The sequence below is a fragment of the Lactuca serriola genome, chromosome 5 (genome assembly GCF_051521515.1).
Source record: "Lactuca serriola cultivar US96UC23 chromosome 5, Lser_US96UC23_V15, whole genome shotgun sequence".
Classification (NCBI taxonomy): Eukaryota; Viridiplantae; Streptophyta; class Magnoliopsida; order Asterales; family Asteraceae; genus Lactuca; species Lactuca serriola.
Window position 1 is genome coordinate 339,831,586 of NC_136412.1, and position 24,662 is coordinate 339,856,247.

At 34.1% G+C, this 24,662-nt stretch overlaps 1 protein-coding gene and 1 pseudogene across 2 annotated transcripts; both read right to left on the reverse strand.

Moving 5' to 3' along the window:
• Positions 1–1,669: 1,669 nt before the first annotated feature.
• On the reverse strand, positions 1,670–3,911 carry LOC145055358 (putative WRKY transcription factor 26; annotated as a pseudogene). Its single transcript, XR_013685154.1, has 4 exons — positions 3,573–3,911; positions 2,662–3,347; positions 2,348–2,497; positions 1,670–2,206 (listed from the first exon to the last, which is right to left on the reverse strand). The product of XR_013685154.1 is annotated as a putative WRKY transcription factor 26 (transcript).
• A 2,587-nt stretch (positions 3,912–6,498) lies between these two features.
• On the reverse strand, positions 6,499–8,220 carry LOC145055359 (UPF0664 stress-induced protein C29B12.11c-like). Its single transcript, XM_079003654.1, has 5 exons — positions 7,885–8,220; positions 7,297–7,411; positions 7,119–7,190; positions 6,831–7,030; positions 6,499–6,722 (listed from the first exon to the last, which is right to left on the reverse strand). Exons 1-5 carry the CDS (start codon positions 7,992–7,994, stop codon positions 6,638–6,640), a joined length of 582 nt encoding a protein of 193 aa, XP_078859780.1. The 5' UTR covers positions 7,995–8,220; the 3' UTR covers positions 6,499–6,637.
• Between the last annotated feature and the right edge of the window lie 16,442 nt (positions 8,221–24,662).

Sequence of the window (24,662 nt, forward strand, 5' to 3'; positions counted from 1 at the left end):
TACATGGTGCAGGGGCTTGGTTACTGTTGTTCGGTGTCGGCAATAGAGCGCGGGAGGTTTTTGGTGAGAGAAATCAAATTCCTATATTCTTGAATGAGAAGTCGTCGCCAAACTCAAACAAAGACAGTCGGAGAAGCATGAAGAAGAAAGGGGTGGAGGAATTTACAAGTTGATGTCGTCATCAGATTCAGACAAAGACAGTCAGATAAGAATGAAGAAGAAAGGGGTGGAGGAATTTACAAATTGATGTCGATGGTTTTGTGGATTAGGATATTACGATGTTCATGAGAATTCGTTGGGAGACTCGAAGACAGTCGGAGACGAATGAAGAAGAAAGGGTTGGAGGAATATACAATCTCGATGGTTTTGTGGATTAGCAGATGTTGAAAACGTAGAAGGGCATGTTTAAAACGATGAAACTGTAATTATGTACAAATTGATGTGATGAAAGTCTGAAACTATAGAAATTTACTGTTTACAGACGTGTTGGTTTTTAATATATGTATATAATTATTATTTAATAGATAATAATAATGATTTATTTATTTCTTAAAAATTATATATATATTTTTTATATTTTAACCATATAACTTTGTACATGCACAACAACCTCAAGTTCCAACCTTATCTCTTATGATATAGTTATGCACAACAACCTCAAGTTCCAACCGTATCTCTTATGATATAGTTTTAAATAATGATAATATTAAAAATTATTTTTTATATCTGTTAATCTGTTATGAAATTATTATTTAATTGTTAATAACAATGATTTAGTTATTTTTAATATAAAATATCTTTTTTCCTATCATGCGCAACGCGCGGACATTCGCCTAATAATAATAATAATAATAATAATAATAATAATAATAATAATAATAGTTTAATAATTTCAATAATAATAATTAATGATAACAATAATAGTGTATCCTCACCAAATACTAATGATAATGTTGTAATCTCACCAACTTATTTGTAATTGTGTGATCGAAATACTATTTTCTCATTGATTATATGATTTGATCTTGTTAGTTAAAATGTTACTACCAAAATTTTATATCACAAGTTAATGACGTGTAATTTAATCCTATGTATCTTAATATCATATATTATTTCTGTCAACTAGCGTGACAATAGTTTAATCGTGCGTGAGGGGTTCCTTTCGACTAGTTTAGAGTTACAAGCTACAACGACATTCTAGTATAATTTGATTATTTTATATAAAGTTTATAATTTAAGATGTATTTTATTTATATATTTCTAATTGTAAAAAAGATAAATACATATTGTAGTACAAACAAATAACTATTACGCGTGATATACAATTCTATGGTACGAGAAGCTCGCAATAATCTAGATGGTTGTTTTCATTTTATGACCATAACACATCTAAAGGGTCTCCCTTTGAAGATCAGAACTTTCCTTGTATCAAAAACTTAACACATATTAGGTCTACTAAAAAAATTGTACATCCAAGCACACCCACAACCATTTAAAATAAACAAATAATGTTTTTACTTTTTTATTATATATCTTTACAAACTTAAATATACATATCTTTTATTATGTACCTTAGAACCTTAGATATACATGGTTTCTGTGAAGAATATATTACAACAATCGAAAAAATAAATAAATGGTTACATTTCCCAAAACAAAAGTATGTCAATGAACAATAAAAGAATATCACTCATATATTTTCTGTAATAACCCTCCATGTATGAGTATTAACAAGTTCAATCCTTGCAAAAACAACCTCAACTTAACATGGTCTCCAGAAAGTTTTCGTCTTCAATTAGGTTCATCTTTAGCTTTAGCAAAAATACTCCCCGAACTTGGTTGTCGACTCATGTAAGAAGATCGTATAGTGTCCTCAAACCCTGATAACCCAAAACTCTGTGAGTTCTGCAACATCTCTAATGTAAACTGTGTTTCTGATGGTGCACGTAACGTGGACCCATATATTTGATTGATCATAGAGTTACTAGGATGACGATGAAGTAGTTTCGACGCGTTAATTGTCACATTGGCCACATTGTTGTCCTGGTTGCTAGACAACAATTGTCGGTGACCAACACCACGAGCCGGTGGCACATCATGATTGTGCTTCCCTTCGTAGGTCGTTATCACCGAGCGCATGTCATGAGATGCGCGTTCCACATGTTTTCTAACTGAGCAATTAGGAGTGGTGCACTTGTAGTAACTCCTACAAATGTTGGTAAAAGAAGAAAATAATTATACTCTATATGAATCTTTTTGCAAAAAGTTGCTACCTTTTTCTTTCCTTCGTTTATATGAAAGATATAAAGTTTAAAGTAAAAAAAAGAAACAATAAACAAATGATTACCTCGGATTAGGGTTCCCTTTCACTACTTTTTGGCCATACTTTCTCCATCTATATCCATCATCGAGTATATCAATATCACTTATGGTTTGAACAACAACTCTCGATTCTCTTACAGTCCTACTTATCCCTTCGTTTTCACTCTCTATCTTCCTGTTAAACAATTTACGAAATATTTACTTTAAATAACAGATTTACACGTGTCCCGATGTAATTGTTTTGACATTTTTAAAGTTGAAAATAAGCAAAATAAAAAAAATTAAAAAAGTAGTTATCAAATCAAAATTGTCCTTTCAACAAGAAGAAAAGGAACTCACAGTCTTTTAGCCGGAGTTTCATTTTCAATAAACTCATCTCCACCTGACGTACTCCGATCAAACTCATCATCTCCGATCGAAACCGATGAATTTTCCGGCGTTCCAATCAATTCCCATTGTCCAGAACCATGAGATTGATCTTGGAAATCATTAAATTGATTCATTACAAGTGAATTATTCGAAACCGATGAAGAAGATGATCGTTTGGTGGATTGTGGTTTCGGATGATTATGATTTCCTTTATAAACAATCTCTGTAATATCCCCATCTGAAGATGTCTCCACCTTCTTCCTCATTGAACAATTTCGATCGGAACACTTGTAATAACTTCTTGGATTTTCACTACCTTTCACTTGTTTTTGCCCGTATTTTCTCCAATTATACCCATCATCCAACTTCTTCTGTGACGATCGATGATTATAGATGTTACGATCAGTTGGGTAATTTGATTCGAAGCTCTGTTTCTGAAATGAATATTCTGATTTTACCAAACTTCTGTCATCTTCGATTCTGGGTTGTTGATATATTTCCTGAAAACTTACTGTGTGAGGATTTGATTGGGTTTGAAATGGGAAATCGGTGAAATTGTCGTGTTCTTTCTTTATGCCGTGTTCTTGACTTTGATAGTTGGATGTCCAATTGGAGGCTTGTAAAGGGAAAGAACCAGTCGTTGGAGATGGTAAAATCTACAAGAAATTTGTAAAAAGTTAGATACTTTCATATAGATTTATCAATAAAAATGGTACCAAAATTGAAAAGATCGAAACTTGGGTAATGGGTTTTTCATTTCTCCAAAATCCAATTCGTTTGTTTTCGAGAAATGTAAAACTTTGGTAGAAAATTTTCTTATCATGACAATAAACCAGAGCTCTAGGACGTCATTAATGGCAGAGAAAAAAAGCCAGACTTACGTGCGAAGAAGAAAGGAGAAGAGGGGAGTCGAGAAGATCAGCGGAGGTGAGAGCACCGGTGAAAGAGAAGTAGGAGGAAGGTGAGAACGCCGGTGGGGTAATGGGAAGTAAAGGTGGAGGTGTTGATTTGAATTTGGGTACACCGGCGGCAGGAGGTACGGCGGTGGTGGAAGGAGGTGGTGGTGATGGTGGTGAGTTTGATGGTGATTCAAAGGAAATACCTGAAGAAGACATGAGAGGAGGTTCGGATGAGAAAGTCAGAGAGAGTTTAATGAATTTATGACAATGTGGATTATGAAGGGCTTGGTGTAAGAGTGGGGTTGAAACTTGAAAGGTGGAAGCGTACCTAACAATTTACATGAGAAATTGCTTGGCCCCTACCCCTATCTCTTAAATATCTTCCATTTTGGATTTTGGATAATCACAAAAAATACTATATCTTCACGTGTTCAAGGCTTTGATTACTCATTTATGAAATATTTTTGTGGGTTTGAGAATAAGTTTGTCATGCAATGGTTTCATAACATTATAATTGTGAAATTTCAAAAAATTGAAAAATAATGAATCTTTCCATTTATAAAAAGTAGGCGAAGTTTCATTATAATTAATCCACACAAACTGTCAAACTCAACTTTCACACCATCTATAATTTTATATGCATCTCTCTTTTCAAAATTGTCTTCTAGAATCCAAAAATACCAACAAAAGTAAACAAGTCGTATGCTCATCCAATACTGATAAAAGATAATTATAGTTGGAAAGATGATGATTGTTTTTGTTAGATTCACAGCTGATTTTTACGATACTTAAAGATAATTATAGTAGGAAAGATGATGGTTGTTTTTGTTCGATTCACAATCACAACTGATATTTACGATAATTAATAGAGTCAAATCACTACCCTCTTTCACTAATATTCTATCTTCAAGTTGTTGAACTTTGATTGTTCATATTTTGCAATCTCATCAACATCATGAGTATACTAAACTAGTTGTTTTGGCTAATTGCCAAAGTTATAGTTAGGTTGACATTTGACTTGAGCTTGTTAGATATTTTTGGAACCATCTAAATTAAATGTATATAATTAAATTTTCGTTTATTGTATGTATTATTTAAAATTATTGATCAAACCGATTTTATCAATAAATAAAGATAAACACTTACCGTGTTTATAGGTTGAGTGTTTCTAGTTGATTCAAACCCACTTAAATCCCTAATATCTCTAACATTTTGTTATATCTCAATCTATATAAAAACGTGGGATATGAAATACACATACAAAATTCATGAATATTTTGCTTAGAGGTTTAGAGAGAGCGTTTGAAATCAACTGAAAAACAAACTCTGCTCATCAGATACAAAAATCTCAACAAAAGAACGCATGTAATATTCCTTCTTGTTTAAGTTTCATTTAATAAAATTCGAGATCAAACATCCAACGTTTATGTTTTCGGGTTTTAAATCTAGTTATAAAAATAGCTAACATTGTTTCGATTAGCCATTAAGCCCTTATCTAGATTTTTTTATGAGTTAGTCATCAAAAAGTCTATACAATGTAAGTGTGACATAACACTTAATTCCATGTCGATAATAAATATTTAGTGGGTGGATTGGTTTGCATATCAAGTCTTTGGTTTCAGGTTCTTCAGTTTCATAGTTATTTGAAGATCTAGAATTGAGTTTTTGCGACTGTCGTTGTTCAAGAGTTGGTTTGTGAGTTTGCCTATAAATATTAATAGTGTTGACCATCTATGTGATGAGTAGTTGTTCGGAAAATTATGCTCTATAAGGTAGTTCGGAAATTTAAGATGAATGAAGGGCAATGCAACGGTGGTAGGCCACCACCATCGCCCCACCTATATATGTGAGGGAAGGTCAGACTGAATGAGTGGAGGAGGAGCGGAAAAGAAATTGAGAATTAGGAAGCTTAACATGCCTATAGGTATATTGTTGATTGGAATACTATATGTATCTCCTTATTGTATTCAATCGTGCATTATTCTTGAGAAATATGTATTTGAATTTGGGATGTTCTTTTAATGTTTTCTAAATGAAATTTATGTGTTTAAAACATAATCATGTGCATCCGTATTAGGTGAGTTTGAGACTTGTGTGGTCCGAACACTTGGGGAATATTAGATGTCCAATGCAAAAGTTGTAAATGTTGTGAAAGATGGTGAATGATTTCCATGAAAGCGTTACATGTGAAAGTTGCAAAAGTGCAAAATTTTGTAAATAGTTTCCAATGAAACTATCATACGTAGTTTGGTTCTTCGAATGCCCTTCATGTGGTACTTGTTACATGGTGTACTTTTATACCTAGAAATTTGTTGGAGCCTTTTTGTAGAAAATATGTTATATGATGTTTTTTTTCTACATATGCTTCGTAACTATTTTTGAGACCGATACACTTACCTTGAGAGTCCCTTAAGAACGAGGGTCAAAGACTTGTAAGTTATAGATTGACTTGGGGTTTTGATTTCCATATCATACATCGCATACTTATACAATGATTTCCTTTATGATGTGTTTAGGATGTTTATGATATTAATAGTTGTGTATTTATATCCTTTACAATGTTTCCCCAACTTATTGAAGCTTTGATGATTTTATGAATTTTGTAAAAAAAGGGGTTATGATTTTATATTGTAATATGTTCATTCCTTTTTGTCTAACCACGATATTAATCACTTGGCTTTCGATGCCTAACATCCTATTTTGACATGTGGTGGTTGTTACTTAGTGATTTGAAGACTCATGAGCTTAAAGACATTTATAAGACATTATATTTTGGTGTATGTAATATGTTTACTTTAAATTGTTGTCACTTGATTAAATCGTTACCTATTTCCTCATTGACTTTTGTTAAATGGTTTGAACTTTACCTTAAATGGATATTTAAATTTGCCCATACAAAAATCACCAGTTTAAACAAATTTTAAAATTGTTATCGACTTGGAAATAAAGCAACCAAAATTATACAATATTTACTAGAATTTAAGTTCAAATGTATCAATACAAACCTAGATTAGACTAAAAAAGATACACACCATCAATTATTCAGATTAAGAATGGTATGTGTCCCGCTTATGTGTTTCTGAACCAGGTTGCTGCAGAAAGATCTTTGTGGGATCACTAGGATCAACATATCTGCTCAAACAAAAAGGGGGGAAAGTGAACAATCAGAAACATGAAGGGGGTAAACTGTAAACTTCTTTATAAATAAAACAAATCAAATGAACAAGAAACAATGCTTACGCTGCATGCATCATTTCATCAACTGGAGTTTGAGCTGCTCTTAAAGGATCATTTCCAGTTTGAAATTGTTGATTATATTGTCTCACTGATTTTATCAAGGTGAAAAACAAGGGCACAAATGTCCCACAACCTCCATGTTTAAACAAAATCTTGAAAGAGTGAGTAGGGTACATTTCCCTGTTTTGATCATATGCCACCACCTGCAGTTTTAAATCATTCAATAAGATAATTAAAAAGCTAATGGGTATGATTTTTTTTAATGAAAATGGTTGTTTTTGATCTGCTTACAGGCTCTACAAGTCCAGATATATTGTTGCAGTGAAAGACTGGTTGGTTAAACTTTTCATCATGCACATAAAGCTGCAGGAATGAAGAATGCATCAGAAAAAAGGAAGAAACTCGAAAGATTAGATGATTTATGCATTTTGAGTAACAAGATGAAAGGTTTTTTTTTTTTTTTTCATACCAGAGGCATGTCAAAAGCATAGAAGAAATCTGTAGGTGGTTTATCAGCAACAAAAACCATGCGGACATTTGACAGAAAGAGTTTACCCTTTGTTTTAATGGTTCCTCCACGAGCCCTGAACATATTATATAAAAATGTTAGGTTTTGTTCAAACTAGAATTTTGAAGACATTATTAATCAAATTCAATAGCTTAGCCTAGTAATTCTACTTCCCCTGTTATGGTTCTTGAAAATTTGATTTTATCTTGTTTCGTTCTTGTTAATACTTAACATATGAAACAGAATCGTTGTTCAGGATCCCGTTCGTCGATGGAAATTATCAAACCCTCGATGGCAAGCAATACAAATAGTCATCAGAACTCGGAAGCTTCCGATCAAATTAATTTAAGATAAAACCGACTTGTTTGAGAAGTTATAGAAATTGCCTAGTCGCAGTCTGAGTTATTACTAAAAATTCCAAAAGCAACTTAAACAAGAAATCCTTACATTTAGGTTTTGATTCGACAATTCAAATACATTGATCAATGATCATCATCCGGCGAAATAGCACAATAACATGGAAAATTGAGAAATGGAAATTATACTCACCCGTGGATTTTGTTGATCTCAAATTCAATTCCGTCTCTGATTAAGACGAACATCTCGTTGACGAATGCTACCGGCATCCCGTTGCCATACAGTTGTGGGTTTAGGGCCATAATTCAGACCGCCGACCTCCTTCAAATCAAGCGATTGGGTTTTTTCGATTCAGATGTTTTTGGAATCGTATTATCAAGAACAAGGGATTTTATATATATGTAGTAAAGGTTTTCTGAATGAGATATTTTTCGAATCGTGTTATCAGGAACAAAGGATTTTGTATGTAGCAATAGATTCTGCTCCGAAATCCACGACGTTCCAGAGATTTCTTTTACGTTGTGAATCTTGATTCATGCATTAATTCCGTGTTTTCCACTTTACACGCTTTTCTTCCGAAATTTAAACCCCAATTATATATATTAATTACCAAAAAGAGTTTTCCTCACATATTTACTATTCATTTCAACTTTGATTCCTGCCCAATGGATAGTCATACCATATACTCATTTTGGCCGTTGGATAGTCGTCACGTGATGTTCTCTTTCTTTCCCTCTGAAAATAGCAACTTTAAATTTGCACATGGTAACTTTTATATATTTACATTTTCTACCTTTAAATATTTTTAGTCTAGCAGTTTTAATACCTCAATTTTAAAAGTAAATTATTGGGATTTGTAAGTTTCAGCTTTGATCCCTTGTAACATTTTAATACCTCAATTTTAAAAATAAATTATTGGGATTTGTAAGTTTCAGCTTTGATCCTTATTATATATTTTCATCCATTATATAATTTTTTATAGTTTTCATTTATATTAATATTACTTTTGGTATTATAATTTCTTAATTAATTGTCATTTGTGGTATTAACGAAACAAGATACACTTTCAATTTTTAGTTTTTGCCGCTTTATCCATACATAAGTCTGTTTATACAGTGGCGGACGCCGAACATTTTCGTAGGGGTGACACTAAAAAAAATTTCCAAATAAATTTATATTAGTAGTGTCATTAGTGTTTTAAGCCGGTGCATCCAATAGAAAAAACATTAAAAAAACATTATTTTTTTTTACACTACGTGTCGTGCCGGCGTCGGAGCAGTGGCCCGGGACCCCTGAGGCACCACTAAGGTCTGCCACTGTGTTTATATTTTTATGTGTGCTTAATAAAGGAGTCCCCACTACGACGCACACAACTACGGTTTCACTCACATAATTATTGTTCATTTGCTTTAATAATTTCAGTCCAAAAAAGACTAGGTTTCAGTATACGTTTTATAGAATATAATATAAGATGTGGAATAAACATTTTAATAAAGATAACGAGTTTGTTTATGTTAATAAAAAATTTCATATTTATATTTTCTATCCTAATATTTTTTATTAAACAGTTTTTATCCTTCGTAATTTTAAAATTAATTTATTTGTGCTTCAAGTTACGATTTTGATATTACATAATTGTTTTTATAGTTTTCATTTTTATTAATATTACTTTTTTATATAAACGTTATAAACTTTTACGGTATTTATTGTGGTATTAAATCATAAGAGTAATACATTCAAGATACACTTTCAAATATTTATTTTTGTCTGTCTCGTCCATACATAATTATTTGGTCCGAAATCATATGTTATACTTTTACGTTCCACTTTACGGATAACTCATTTGCAATGTGAACCAAAAAAAGTATACAAATAGTTACGAAACACGCTTGAATTTTTAAAGTATGTTGAAAGTTGTCTCAAAATTTCTCCTACGAAACTTTATCCACGTCGCACTGTGTTTTTCAACATACCGGATTTTCGCAGCATCGCGTGGATGATCCAAACCCTAGTTTTCTTTTAAACCTTGACATATACATATATTTTTAGACAAAATTGCAAAATTGGTCATGATATTCAAAAAACTTTGGATAGAATTTGGATAGGGTTCAAAAAATTTTCAACTTGCATAGATGATCCAAAATCAAGAATTTCTTTTGGTTTTGGTCCCCAGAGAACTTGAAAAGACCGTTTTGCCCTTTTTTTGTATTTTTTTTAATATTTCCTTTAATAATTTATTAATTAAATATTAAAATGAAAGAATTGGACCCACCCCACCCCTACCCCTACCGATACTCTCTCTTTCTCTCTCTCTCTCTCTCTCTCTCCCTCTCCCCTCTCTCTCTCTCTCTCTCTCTCTCTCTCTCTCCTTCTTCAACAGCTGCAAATCAAAGTCTCACACCACACATACCATTAACATAAAACACACACAAATCGATTTCTGGGTTTTTTTTTAGGAATAACAACTACTATAAGCACATACAAATTGATGGTTGTGTTGGGTTTTGAACATTCTAACACTCCTATGGTGTACATGCAACCCTATATACCTTGGATCTATGTTTTCAAAATTATACATGGAAATAAGAATTTTCCAAGGCTTTAATCCTAACTAGCATACTATGAGGTAACTATACTACAAAGACTAGTTAGATGACATACCTTTTGGTGTAGCTTGATGTCTTCAAGCTTTAAGAGCTTAGCCCCAATAGTGTGGAAGCCTCAAATGGAATCACAAATCACCAAAACACCTTGGAAGACTTTAGAGAATATGGATACTTGGTTCTCTCTAGTGAAATTGTCTAGCCCTCTTAGTGTACCCACACTAGTGCCAATTTCACCAACCAATGACATCTTTATATAGTATGGAGACTAAGGTTAAACCCATGACCTTTCATTTCATATGATCCATGGGTTAAACACTCCATGAACTATCCATGAAAGCTTAGCCCATCCTAAATGAACTTGGCCCATTCCATATATATAAGAGTCCATATTTAATTAGTTCATTTTGATCACTTAATTAATTCTAAATTAATTTTTGATCAATACTAACTAAATAATATGATTCCATATTAATATATTAGAACTTATAATATATTAATATTAATCATAAATATACTATTCTCAAAAGATTATCCATATAAATTGTGTCGGTGAAGTGCAACCCAAATGGATCATGCCGGGTCGGGTCAAGTACATACCAAATATAGTTATGGACTTAGACATTAATCCAACAGGCTGATGGAACTGGAAGAAGAAGAAGTAATGTATTTGGGTTTGAAATAGGATGTAATGTATTTGGGTTGTGTGGATTCTAATCTAGTATTTGTATTCGCCTTTTCAAACCCATTGATGGACTTTCCCAGTTCAACAGGTCACCATCATTCTAAACTTTAATGAGAACCAGGCTTGTATTATAATCGGAGTTGCAAAAGATCGCCAATGACTTCAAATTTAGATGCTCATTAAAAACCCTATCAAGAACAGTGTGCAACCCAATTGCGAAAGAGGCGAACCTAGACGAGTTCACTAATTTGACCAATATTCCCCATTCAACCTTGTTCTTAGTGATATTGACTTTTCATCTTTTTTAGTGATGGATATATTATGTTGTTGAAACGTGGTGGAGATGTAGGTATTGAAGGGTTTATCACGCAGATCTTTAATGGTGAGTTTGGAAGGGGAAATATGGTAAGTGATGAGTTGTATCTTTATGAATGATGGTGGATCTGATGGTGGCTCCCATATTTTGCCACCAGCACTCGACGTTGCTTCGTTCTCCAACATACTGAATAGAGACTGATCGATGGCGGAGAGAAGCTTCTCAAACTTCTGAAGCACAATGGAGAAAAGCGATGTTGGACGACGATAACTTGATTTTCAAGGCATAACAAATCATAACAGCCATCTCAAAAGTCTCCGGACTAGTTCGTGAAACTTTTTACTCACATCTGATTTCGGGTTGCTGATGGGAACGAATTGTAGTGGATCTGTGGGAGTAGAAGGCAGCTTCCGGTTCTAATGAAGAGGGCGGTTCAATGTTTTTGGAGGTGAAGGAGAAAAACAAAGGTGGGTCGGTGTGTTTATGAGAGAGAGAGAGAGAGAGATAGAGAGAGAGAGAGAAAGAGAGAGAGAGAGAGAGAGAGAGAGAGAGGGAGAGAGAGAGAGAGAACATGTGGGCTGGGTGGACCCGACATATGTTTTTATTTTTCTTTTGTTTGTTTTTTAATTAATAAGGTATTAAAACAAGTATAAAAATACAAAAAAGAAATGAGAAGGGCAAAATAGTCCTTTCAATATTTTTGGGACTAAAATCACAGTAAATTCTTGATTTTGGACATTCCATGCAAGTTAAAAACTTTTTGAACCCTATCTAATTTTTTTTAATACCACAGAGACCAATTTTGCAATTTTGTCTATATTTTTGGGTTAAAGGGTGTTTTGAGATTTTATTTTGAAACTCAAAAATGATTTTTATATAAAGATTTATTGATTTAGAGTCGTAGGAAAATAATTTTTTTGAAAAGTGTTTGGATTAATTTTTGTGGTGGAAAATTAATAAGTCAATAAATTATTATTAATATTTTTTAAATATTTGTCCTAATTTATACATCTTTTAAGGTGTATTTTAGTTTTTATAACCCAAAAAGTTATAATAAGTTTTGAAAAGTTTGAAATCATATTTAATTGAAATATTCTTTTAAATGGTTGATGAAAAGTTATTTTAAAAGTCTTTTTCACATTGTCAAATATTTTTTTTAACTTATTAGCTTTTAAAAAATCAGTAACTCAATAAGTTGTTTTTAAATGAAATCCCTAACATCATCTAAAATATCATTGCTACTTTTTACTTTTGGTTTAAAAGTTCCCTAATATTATTTTTTGGTGTTTTAAAGGCATAAAGTCTATTTAACATCTTGAAAAAGATATTAAACTTTTTCTTTTTTAGTTTCACAGCTAAAAAGATGAGGTGGAACAATAACCTGGCTTCTAAATATTTAAAAAAAAAAACTTTACAACTGATGTTGTGGTATATGTTAATAAATGTATGATAATTATAATTATAAGACAATATTTCACAAAATTTCCTAATTCTTTTCCGATTTTCTCTAATATAGTCCTTATGATTTTTTTTAACATGGATAGTCCATTTGGAGCAAATCTTGCGCATAAACAATCCTATGGTGGATGTCCGTCTTCTTGTGTCGTTACCATCCCCCATGCGCCTTGCACATGAGGGCATTTTTGTCATTTCATCTAGGTACGTCTCCTAACGTTAAGGTGGCAGAGGGGTAGGGTTTCAAACATCACTAATCATTACCCTTCCCTTTCATTGACCCAAGAAAACTCTTGATCAACCCCTCTTCTTCACAACATTGTGTCGATTCTCACTTCATCGGCTCCAGAGCAAGTAATTCTAGGGTTTCGACAACAATGGTGCTCACTGTATCGAGCTTACGTCCACGATAATCTCAACAACCTGACGTATGTAAAGAGCATGATAAGCATAACCTTTAAGTGCTAGGGTTGACCAAATGATATACATTTTAACGCCCAGTTCTAGGTAAGCATTGCTTTGGAGTTATCAATTTGATATTAACTCATGTTATCTACATTTTCAGGTAGGTAGGCCCAAGAAGAAATGAAATAGGGCATATGATTAACCTGATAGCCAAAAGAATAAGTTGTCAAGGAATTGGTTGACTGTAACATAGGCAAAGTGCCACCGCAAAAGGTCACAATTGTGACAACCTGAAGTTTCTAGCTTGTACAAACCATTCATTTCAATCAAAGTCAGACTCGTTTCTGCTAACTTTTAGCACTGTTTAGAGTCTGTTTGAGCATTCTGAGCCTAGTGCATCAAAGGAATCAGTGTTTGGATATATCAGTTAATGTTCCAAACCATCTAGCAAACTGTAAAACTCCTCAAAAAGAGTTTACGGTCAGAAGCTTAGAGCTTACAGTCATGGTGACCGTAAACTCCCTATATATACATAATTCATGATCAGTTTGATCATTTCTTTCCTTTCCACACCTAGAATCCCGAATTCTCTCTCAAGTATCATAAGATCTTCATCTTGATCTTCCAAAAATGTAAGAATTCTTTCCTTTGATTTGTTGTTACATCTCTTTATCTAGTGATTATGCATGATTTCATCGATGAAATCTGTTCATTTTGATAGATCTTCAGGTGTTCTTCATTTCACCAAGAACACCAAGAACACACACTAGTGTTCTTGGATCCAAATCACCCTTAAAAGCTTCTAAAAAGTAAGTACATTACCCTTAGCTTGTTATATGCTTGAATCACTAGTTAATCACCTTGAAAACATCATTTTTAGCCTGTTTACGGTCTAAGTGTATCTCCTTAGACCGTGAACTCTAATGAAAGGTGCATCAGAGTCCTTAAACCCTTCATAAGGCTAAGCATGGTCCCTAGAATCCAATGCCTTTGAATGAAGCCCTTGAAAACCTTCATTTGTGAATGATTTGATGAGTTTACGGTTGGATCTCCTTAGACCGTAAACTCCATGACCGTAAGGTCACTAGACCGTGAACACTTGGACTGTGAACACATGGACCGTGAACCATCTTGACCGTAAACACTTATGGTCATTTCATTTGGACTGTAAACTCAATAGGGTGACCATATACCCTAGTTATGCAATCATATGGGATTGTATGCCTTCAAATCTAAGAGTTTCCTAGTCGATTAGGGTGTTATCCCTTATAATTAGTTGTTTATACCCTAATCAAATACACATACATGTCATTATATGTTTATTAGTACCTTTGTGTGTTCAAGGTTTCACCTGGCACTCTACATCCTATTTCCAAACCTACTTCCGTATCACTCACTACAGGTGAGTTCATACCCCTTAATCTATCTTTTAAATGATTTTAAATACTTTTAGGGGGGGGGGGGGGGGAATACAAGTTGAAACATAATAGTTATTATATCAATCACATGTGATTAATAACTATCAAACAAATTATTTGCTATACTTTTAACTGTTTTATCAATCAATCTACTTCAAATGTTTATCAAACTTTTTTACATGTTAAACTCTTTATCAAACCTGTTCTTACATAACAAACCTTTTCCTTTAATTCTTTTAAACTTATATATTGTCAAAACCATGCCTAATGTATGTATAGTTATATAAGTAAGGTTGGAAGGACTTAGGATTGATAACACATTTTATTTCTTGTTCTTTGTTTGGTTGTGGACTTAGAGTACCCTATTGTTTGTCCGAGTGTCGTTTCATCCTTAGTTATATATATATATATATATATATATATATATATATATATATTACGTATATATGTATAGACATAAAAGCTTTTATCTCAGTTCAGTACACTCAGTTATACAAACAACTTTACTAGTAAACTATAATTGGTATAGTTTAGGAAGACACTACTCATTACTTATAGTACAATGACACATACAAAAAGTCAGTTCATACATGATTCAATACATACTATTATGAGAAACTAAGAGAACATACTATTATGAGAAACTAAGAGAACATACTATAATGAGAAACAATACATACTATATATACACTATACAAGAGAACATACTATGATGAGAAACAAAGAGAACACGCTACATACTATACAGAGAGAACATACATTACACTAGTACATACAATACATATACAAGAATACTATAACATAAATGTGAATCATTATTTCGGGGCATGGTATCACTGCCATGGTTCGTTGTGTATCCAGAGTCTCCTGGAGGGAGAGCGTGAATTTGTGTATACATCTATACTGGATTGACTATCCTACACCTTGTTGTTCGCTACAGTGGGACTTGCAAGTCTACGGGTGCCAAATGTTATTTCTTCCAACGTCTTTCATCGTCGTGCTATTATTCGGTAGTATGGTGCAACCATTTCACATTATAACTTAAATAACAATTGGTTTAAGGTAGATAGTACATCAATATTTACTATAATACAACACTACAATACTATTATTATTTCCCCATTACATTCATATTGTGATCTTCTCACATAAATGTTAATGTAAAACTATATATTTGGTTAATAATAGTCATACTTGGGAAAATACACACTCTTACAAGAAACAAACATACAGAACATTTGATCCCTTGGTAGAAGGCCACGGTTAGTAGAAAATATGGGATTTTCTAGGAGATTCAAACATTTACTACAAACATTTACAAACTTATACATCAAACACTTACAAACATTTTTCATACAAAAAATGACACTAAAATGCTTATGAATTCACCAGCTTTAAAGATGATAAACTCTTTCAAAATAACTGGTATTCTCAGGTCATCAGTAGACAGGTACCGATGCCAGATTTTGAGAAGATGGAGCCCGTTCAAGACTCATCATTTATTTTGATTTACATTTTCAAGTGTCTTTTAAACTTCACAGAACACACTTGTATTATATTATATTATTAATGCAATGAATTATTTTGTTGCTTGTTTACTACTATGCTTTGTTGTGATACTGTACATGACGTCCTCCACCCCCGAACGTTTCTGTCGTTCCGGTTTTGGGGTGTGAAAACAATTCATGTACTTATAAAGGACAAGGTGGCTTGACTATGATAAAAGATAGAGCAAGAAGAAAGTGGCTACAAAGAAGAAGGGGAGGGTTGACTAAACTGGGGTGATTGTGTTTTTGTTACGTCTTTTATTTTAGGTCTTTTGATGTAAACTTTTCACTATGTTTTGTGGTTGTTTAATGGTTATGTTTTATGTAACAATCACTACTAACTTTAGGCTACTTTTTTGTGTGGTCATGCATGTTGAACTTGAATTATTATAAACTTAGGTTGGACATGAAACAACATTTTTTGGTATTTTATTTTCCATGTAATCTTGATTGGTTCATTTCATTCCAATATGGACAATATGAAACAATAATTGATGCAATTTCAAAGTATGTATTAATCACTTTCTATGTTAATAGATTACATTACAAAGAGGATCCAATTACACAAAACACAATAATACCAACACTACCTAAACAACACTTGGCTGCATTTAGATACCACATCAGACTCAAAATATGACGACTATTACTTTAAACATTAAACCAACAATACACTCCCATACATTCTTGAATCAAAAGACATTAACCCTACAATCATTATCATCCCTTCTTCAAGTAGTGAATTACAAAAAAAAAAAAAACAATTGACGAAAAGGATGAAGTTATACATTCTTGCTTGCTTGCATGCTAGATTCTTGAAGGGATTGTTGGAGTTTGTTCATAGTCCCCAATAACCCATGTATCACTTCCATTGATCTAGGGCACATGGGTTCCTCACCCAATCCAACCACACTTACCCCTATTTCGAACACGGGACCAAAATCTCCTTCCATGGTTACGATTTGACCAAGATGAGACGATGAAAAGATCTCTGCTTCCACATGGGCAAATCACCTTTCCTCGACTTTAATTTCTTGAGCTTCGTCTGGTTCACAAGAGTTTTCAACTTCACATACGTATTTTAAAAATAGGTGATCGATTAAATAAGTAATAGGTGTAAACCCTAGATGAAATGAAGAAAATGCCCTCATGTGCAAGGCTCGTGGAGATTAGTGACGACACTGAGGAAATTGGTAAAAAGACTTCAATTGAATACTAAGGAACCATCAATACAAATAAAGATAAGGAAGAGAAAACAAGGAAACTATAACAACAAAGTCTAAAGAAAAGGAAACAGAATCAGACCATAAAATGGTTAATTATGATACAAAATAACACCCTGTAATACTCCCCCCTCAAGTTGGAGTGTGTAGGTTTATAGAAACCAACTTGACCAGAAGAGATTGAAGTTGCTGAGCACCTAAAGGCTTGGTAAACAGGTCTGCGATTTGATGCTTGGTGTCGATGTATAAAGGTTTAACTTAGTTTCAACTCGCTCACGAACAAAATGACAGTCCGTTTCAACATGCTTGGTCCGTTCATGGAACACTGGATTGTTAGCAATATGCCTGGCTGCTTGATTGTCACAAAAGAGGGGAGTCGGACCAATAGGCTGTGCATCAAGCTCACAGAGTAACCAAAGAACCCACAAAATTTCACTTACGGTTGTTTCCATGGCACTGTATGCTGCCTCAGCCGAAGAACGAGAGACCACAGATTGTTTCTTGGACTTCCATGATATAGGAGCTCCTCCTAGAAGAAGCAAGTAGCCTGTTCTTGAACGCTGAGAGTAAGGACACCCAAGCCAATCTGAATCACAATATGTAACCAAATTGGTTCCTCCATCCTTTGGCAATAGGATACCTTGCCTAGGTGTGGACTTGAGATAGTGAAGCACTCTGGTGACAACATCCATATGGTTTTGTCTAGGATCAGCAACAAATTGGCTTATGACATTAACTAAATAAGCTATGTCTGGTCTTGTGGCTTGTAAGTAGAGAAGTCTCCCTACTAATCTTCTGTATTGATTTTCATCAACCTTCCCTTGTTCATCTCCTTTATCAAGCTTGAGATTTTGTTCCATGGGAAATGAACTTGGTCGACATCCTTGAAAACCGCTGTCTTCAAGAATGTCCAAAGTGTATTTCCTTTGACTAAGAACTAGGCCCTCCGATGTGCAAGCTACTTCAATTCCTAGAAAATACTTCAAGTTTCCAAGGTCCTTAATGCTGAATATCTCGTCCAACTGATTTTTCGTGTGTTGTATCTTTTCAGTGTTGTTGCCAATGATTATAACATCGTCAACATATATTAACGCAACAACATAAATGTCATCCACCTTATATAAAAATAAGGAATGATCTGCTTTGCATTGACGATATCCAAGTTTAATAAGGACTGTAGTAAATTTTTGGTACCAATTACGTGAAGCTTGTTTCAGCCATATATCGATTTCTTCAATCTGCACACTCTTGTTTCCTCTTTGGTGGAGAAACCTTGAGGAATTTTCATGTACACTTCCTCTTCTAGATCACCATGCAAGAATGCATTATTCACATCAAGTTGATGAATAATCCAATCTCTTTGACTGCAAGAGCAAGAAGCGTTCTTACAGTCACCAACTTCGCAACCGGGGCAAATGTCTCATGATAATACACACCCTCCATTTGATTAAAACCCTTTGCAACAAGTCTCGCCTTGTATCGTTCGACATCTCCGTTTGGTTTGTACTTCACCTTATAGACCCACATGGAATCTATGGCCTTCTTTCCCGATGGAAAGTCTTGAAGAACCCACATATCATTTTGCTCGAGAGCACGAATCTCCCTTTTCATGGCTTCCCTCCATTCATGATCTTGTGAAGCCTGAGAAAACCTCTTTGGCTCATCGTGAGAATTGATGGCCACCAGAAAAGCTTTGTGAGATTTAGAAAATTTATCATAAGAAAGATAATGAGCAAGAGGGTGTATCATCGAGGACGCTTGATCTGCAGGAGGTTGTGTGTGGTCTACCGAAAGGGGAAGATTAACAACATAGTCATTTAGATGTCTTGGTTGAGACCTGTTTCTCTTTTCCCTAACATTTTGCACCTCATCATCATGACTGGAGACGTCTTCACGTTGCATGGTTTCATGCAAGTTGGTATTTGTTTCATGCAAATCAAGGTCTCCTTCATGGTCATTACTAACTTCTTGTGATTGACTTTGCCTATAGCCTTGAGTGGGTTTTCCAAATTGAGTTTTGATCAAGTTGTAAAAATCAACCAGGCAAGCACTGGCCTCATGCTTATGCCTGATTAAGTAAATCCAGACAGCTATGCTATAATCATCAACAATGGTTAGAAAATATGTCGACCTCGAAAAGGAAGGTGTTCTGTATGCCCCCCACACATCACAATGAATCAAATCAAAACATTCTTTAGTTTTTATTGAACTAACTGGAAAAGGTAGTCTGGCAAACTTTGCCTTAAAACAAGAATCACAAGTCTTATTTTCAGAATCAAAAGAGATGTTTCTAAGCGAATTGACTCGAGACAATTTCATGTTGGAAGCATGACCCAGCCTTTTATGCCATATATCAGCAGTAACCACCATCTCCTTTCTTTCATCCTTTATCCCCTTTAATCGGTAAAGACCTTCGCTACACCTACCCACTCCAATCAAGCTCCTTGATTCCAAGACCTGTATGACAAAGAAATCAGGGAAAAAGGTTATGGCACAATGAAGATCTTTTGTTAGCCGATGAACGGACAAAAGATTGAATTTGAGGTTTGGTGCAAATAGTACGCCTTTCAACATTATCACTTCCCTTAAAAGAAGTTCACCTTTCCCTTTTACAGGAATGGCATCGCCATTAGGAATGGTGATAGGAGCCTCGTTAACACCTGTAGTTATGTTCTTGAACAATTTATTTTGACATGTTATATGATCAGTTGCTCCTAAGTCAACGATCCACTCATAATTTAAATCAAAACTACCTGCCATATTTGCCTCCGGTTTCGTTTCAAAATCATTGACGTTGTTGTTACCACTGAAGTGTTTAACGAACATCTTGTATTGTTCTTCTTTTATTCCAAGAATGGGACTTGAACTCGTTTGAACCACGACTGCTTTAGGTTTTGTCATATCTCCCTTTACTTTTCCAGGCCACCGATCAGGGTATCTGATTCGTTTGAAACACCCTTCTCGGTTGTGCCCATCTCTCCCACAGAAAGTGCAATGTTCAGTTTTGTTATCAAGATCACCTTTGTTGGTCCTTTGTGCCCCTTTATTTTGTTGTTGTCCTTCACATTTGGCTGGAACAAAAGCTTGAAAGGCAGCCGCCTCTTGGTTCGTCTTCTTGTTAAAGGAAGCAGCTCTTTGTTATTCATCTTCCGCGACCAGGTGGTAAGCCGTCCCTAAACTTGGTGTTGGTTTTGTTGCTAAGATCTGGGTCCGTATCACAGAAAACTCGTTGTCAAGACCCATCAAGAACTCGTACATTCTCTCATTCTCTTTGAGTTCAACAAGTTTTCTTCCAAGCCCGCACTTACATCCTTCACACGTGCAATGGGGAATCGGTAATATAAATTGTATTTCATCCCATAGTCCTCGTATATTTATGTAGTAGGCTGAGATGGAAGTCCCATCTTGTCGAGTACCCGTGAGTGATTGTTTCAAATCGTAAACTCTCGGTGCACTTTCCTTGCCAAACCTCTCCTTTAGATCATCCCAGATCTCAGCAGCAATGTTAGCATACTTGACACTGCCACGTATTTCCTTCTCCATGGCTGTGGTGAGCCAACCCTTTATCATTGCATCGCAACGCATCCAGGCCATGTAAGTAGATTCATTTTTTTCTGGTTTCTTTATCGAGCCATCGATAAAGCCAATATTGTTCTTGGCAAACAAAAAATTTGTCATCTCTTGTGCCCAATCATTGTAGTTGGAATCGGTCAGCACCTCGTTTACTTGCATCTGTTTAGGATAATCGGAAGCGTGTATGTAGAATGGTGAGTTTGAGTCTATGGACTCTCCCTCATTCTTCTGTTTACTTTGCTCACCACTGGTCATGGTGAAACTATGATTTTAGGGTTTTGAATATAAGAAAAGTATCCGCTCTGATACCATGAAGAAATTGGTAAAAAGACTTCAATTGAATACTAAGGAACCGTCAATACAAATACAGATAAGGAATAGAAAACAAGGAAACTATAACAACCAGGTCTAAAGAAAAGGAAACAGAATCAGACCATAAAATGGTCAATTATGATACAAAATAACACCCCGTAATAGACACAAGTAGAAATACATCCACTATAAGGAATATTTACGTGCAAGGTTTGCTCTAAAGGGACTATCCATGCAAAAAAAAAACGTTTAATAAGGACTATATTAGGGAAATTCGGAAAAGAATTAGGACTATTTGTGAAATTTTGTCTAATTTATAATCTGCTTCATGGGTGAGTAGGAGATGGATGGTGGTGGTGGGTGATGGTGGGTGATGGTGGTGGTAAAGTACTTGTAAAAGCTTAGAGATAGTAAAGTCAAATGTTTAACTCTACATCAAGTACTTGATTATTAAAACTCCAAGTAATTCCAATTCATGAATCTTTGATGCATGATGTTGATGTGAACAAAAGTACTTACTTGTTTTAAATTTATAACCTAACTAACTTAACTAAATTATGCACCTATAGGCAGTGTACCTAGTTATATTATAGAATAGCTTGGGTATGTTGGGTGTCGAAGACAGGGAACAAAATTTAATTAATTAATCTAACTACTTCTAATTAAACTAAGAGACAAACTTGAAATGGGGGTTTTTTTTATTGATTTTGCAAGATCAGAAAAACTTAATTCAAATTACTATCAGCTAAAAAATTAAGCAAACAAAGAAAATGAATTTACTTCAAGATTTAAAGAGTACTTTTGCTTAGATCCGATTTCACATTCTCCTACGATTGATTTCTAGTGGATAGAGTATATTGATTACCAATTCATTAACTAGCTATTACGATCAAATATCTATACTTATCAATTTATGAATTACTATGCAATGATCAAGCACAAGTTAAACACCAAATCAATAATGAGCACAAATTGGACTATGAATGATAGTAGCTACTTTCCTATGATCAAGTTAAGCAACCAAGCACATATTAAGGTTAATTATGCTCTCTAACACAGTTAAAGTTAATAGATTTAATTACTTTATCTAAGACGTGATTAATCGTAGCTCTAATTATTTAATGATCATAAACAACAGGTGACAAATTCATGCAATTAGAATGATCAACTATCACACAAAATTTGATTTATAAGCAATATAAACTAGAACTAGAACATTCTAGGGTTTAATTATCAAACACAAGCAAAATCTGTCACACCCTTGGACCAGACGGCGGAAACGTCCGGGGGCTTGCACGTGACTTCATCTTGAAATATCATTACAATGAATATAAATGAAACATAACATCATCATCATCATGCATATCAAATACAACCAGCATTGTTTACATAAAGTACAATGTTACATGTTCAAAATATTTAATGTATGTTGATAACAAAATATAATAAATTCCACCATTTCCTGCTAACCTTTCTTCTTAACGATTCCCTTAGAATACAAGTTATTTTGAAAAACGTCAACATATATAATGTGGGTGAGTTTATAAGCATATTTGAATGAAAAGTTGCGAATTGTTTGTATACACCAGAAAATCCGATATTTTCTGAAAATGTTTTGAATGTGATGTATAAAAATCAAGTATTAATGCATGTGTGTTTGTTGTAGTTAAAATGTATCGATAATAAAGATGTAATCCAAATAAAATCCTATGTTTTCTGTTGTAATTAGAAGGTAATGTATAATTGTATTGATCCTAGAAAATCTGATATTTTCTGCTTATATGAGTATTGATGTTATAAAATTTCCAAGACCGTGTATGAATGTATGTTTTTAGTATCGTCAAGATTAGTATTAATATACCGACATCTTTGATGAAGTTAGTCTCTAAGTGAGTCGTTACAACCATGCTTGATAATGACTAATTCTCCTGTCTTGGCGTTTTCAGGCGCCAGTTTTGATGTAGGTAAGGTTTGTCGCCCTAGACTGGCCTAGTTTAGCTGTAGCGAACAACTAAGGCGTGGGGGGTCACCCCGTCTAGATCTATACACAAACTCCCACTCTCCCTCCAGGAGACTCTATTTATAACTACAGGCTACGATCATACACTCCAAGGTGTCAACCGACAAGTCTCACTAGATTCTCAACTTGTTCACGAATAATGTATTTCACCAAGTAAAATGTTTACGTGCATGTTTTAAGTTTTCAAATCCAAAAGTATGTATATGAATATATGAGGTTCAATGGATATGTAGAGGGATAGTTAAGATCTACTAAGCATGTGATTCTCAGTCCAAGCCCAATTAGCATCTAAATGGACCATTAAGGCCCAATAAACATGTAAAAGGGTAATTTAGGCCCGATAGGCATGTAAATGGACCACTAAGGCCCAATAAACATGTGATCCATAGTTCAGGACCAAGTTAACATGTAAATGGGCCACAAGGCCAAATAAACATGTCATGGAAGATATATAGGCCCAATATACACTTAAATGGGCCCCTAAGGCCCATTGGACATGTAACGAGAGTATTAGGCCCAATAAAATTGTTATCGATGTATTTCGTCCATTCGTTAGTATTTTGTTATTTGTTTTAGCTTGAGGTATTACCAAGACAACCAAAAATATCTAATTTTTGTAATAGTGACACTTTTGGCCCACTAGACCGAAAATACACATTTTAGTCACATTTTTAGAAAATTTGACACTTTAGATCCCTTAAGACTAAAAGTCTTCAATTTATGGGCTTAATTCAAATATAATGACCATTTGTGGCCCATTTTGGTTTAAATTTTATTTTCGGCCCAAAATTCATAAATATTTACAATTTCGGCCCATTTTTTTTATAAAAATAACAATTTGGTCCAAATTCGAGGAAAGTGACATTTTCAGCCCCTATAACCGTAAATTTACATTCTTGACTCAAAATTTGTATAAAATGACATTTTAGTCCACAAAAACTAAATTTTTTACACTTTAAGCCCAAGAAAACCGTAATGCCCATAAGGTGGCCCATTATGCGAAAAATTACACTTTTGACCCTTTTAAAGTCATAAATATCATAATGAACCATTTTTAAAGTAATTTGACTCTTGTGACCCTTGTAAAAACCGAAAAATGCCAAGGAGGACTTATCTTTTTTGGTCATTTGTCAAAAGTGGTCCTTTTTCAAGATTTTGTTTAGTTTCTTACGAATCTTCACATTTTTAACACATTTATCTTCATAGTAAGTTGTGTAAAGTGTTTTAGTTCACTATTATCAAAATTTTTGGTTAGAGTTTTCGAGATCTATAATGTTTCATCACATAATCACAATTTAACTCAAGAAAACACACATAAGCATGCACAAATACTTAGATCTAGCATATTTCAAATTATACCCTCCCCCAAAACATAGTAAAACCGAAAATCAAGGGGTATGAACTCACCTTGCT

Bases quoted from the DNA above. Each gene is read 5' to 3' on its own strand.
- LOC145055359 (XM_079003654.1), bottom strand. From the start codon at position 7,994: ATGGCCCTAAACCCACAACTGTATGGCAACGGGATGCCGGTAGCATTC. The intron at 7,191-7,296 runs GTATGAAAAAAA...TCATTCCTGCAG, and splicing joins ATGCTTTTGACATGCCTCTG to CTTTATGTGCATGATGAAAA. The intron at 6,723-6,830 runs GTAAGCATTGTT...TTGTTTGAGCAG, and splicing joins GATGAAATGATGCATGCAGC to ATATGTTGATCCTAGTGATC.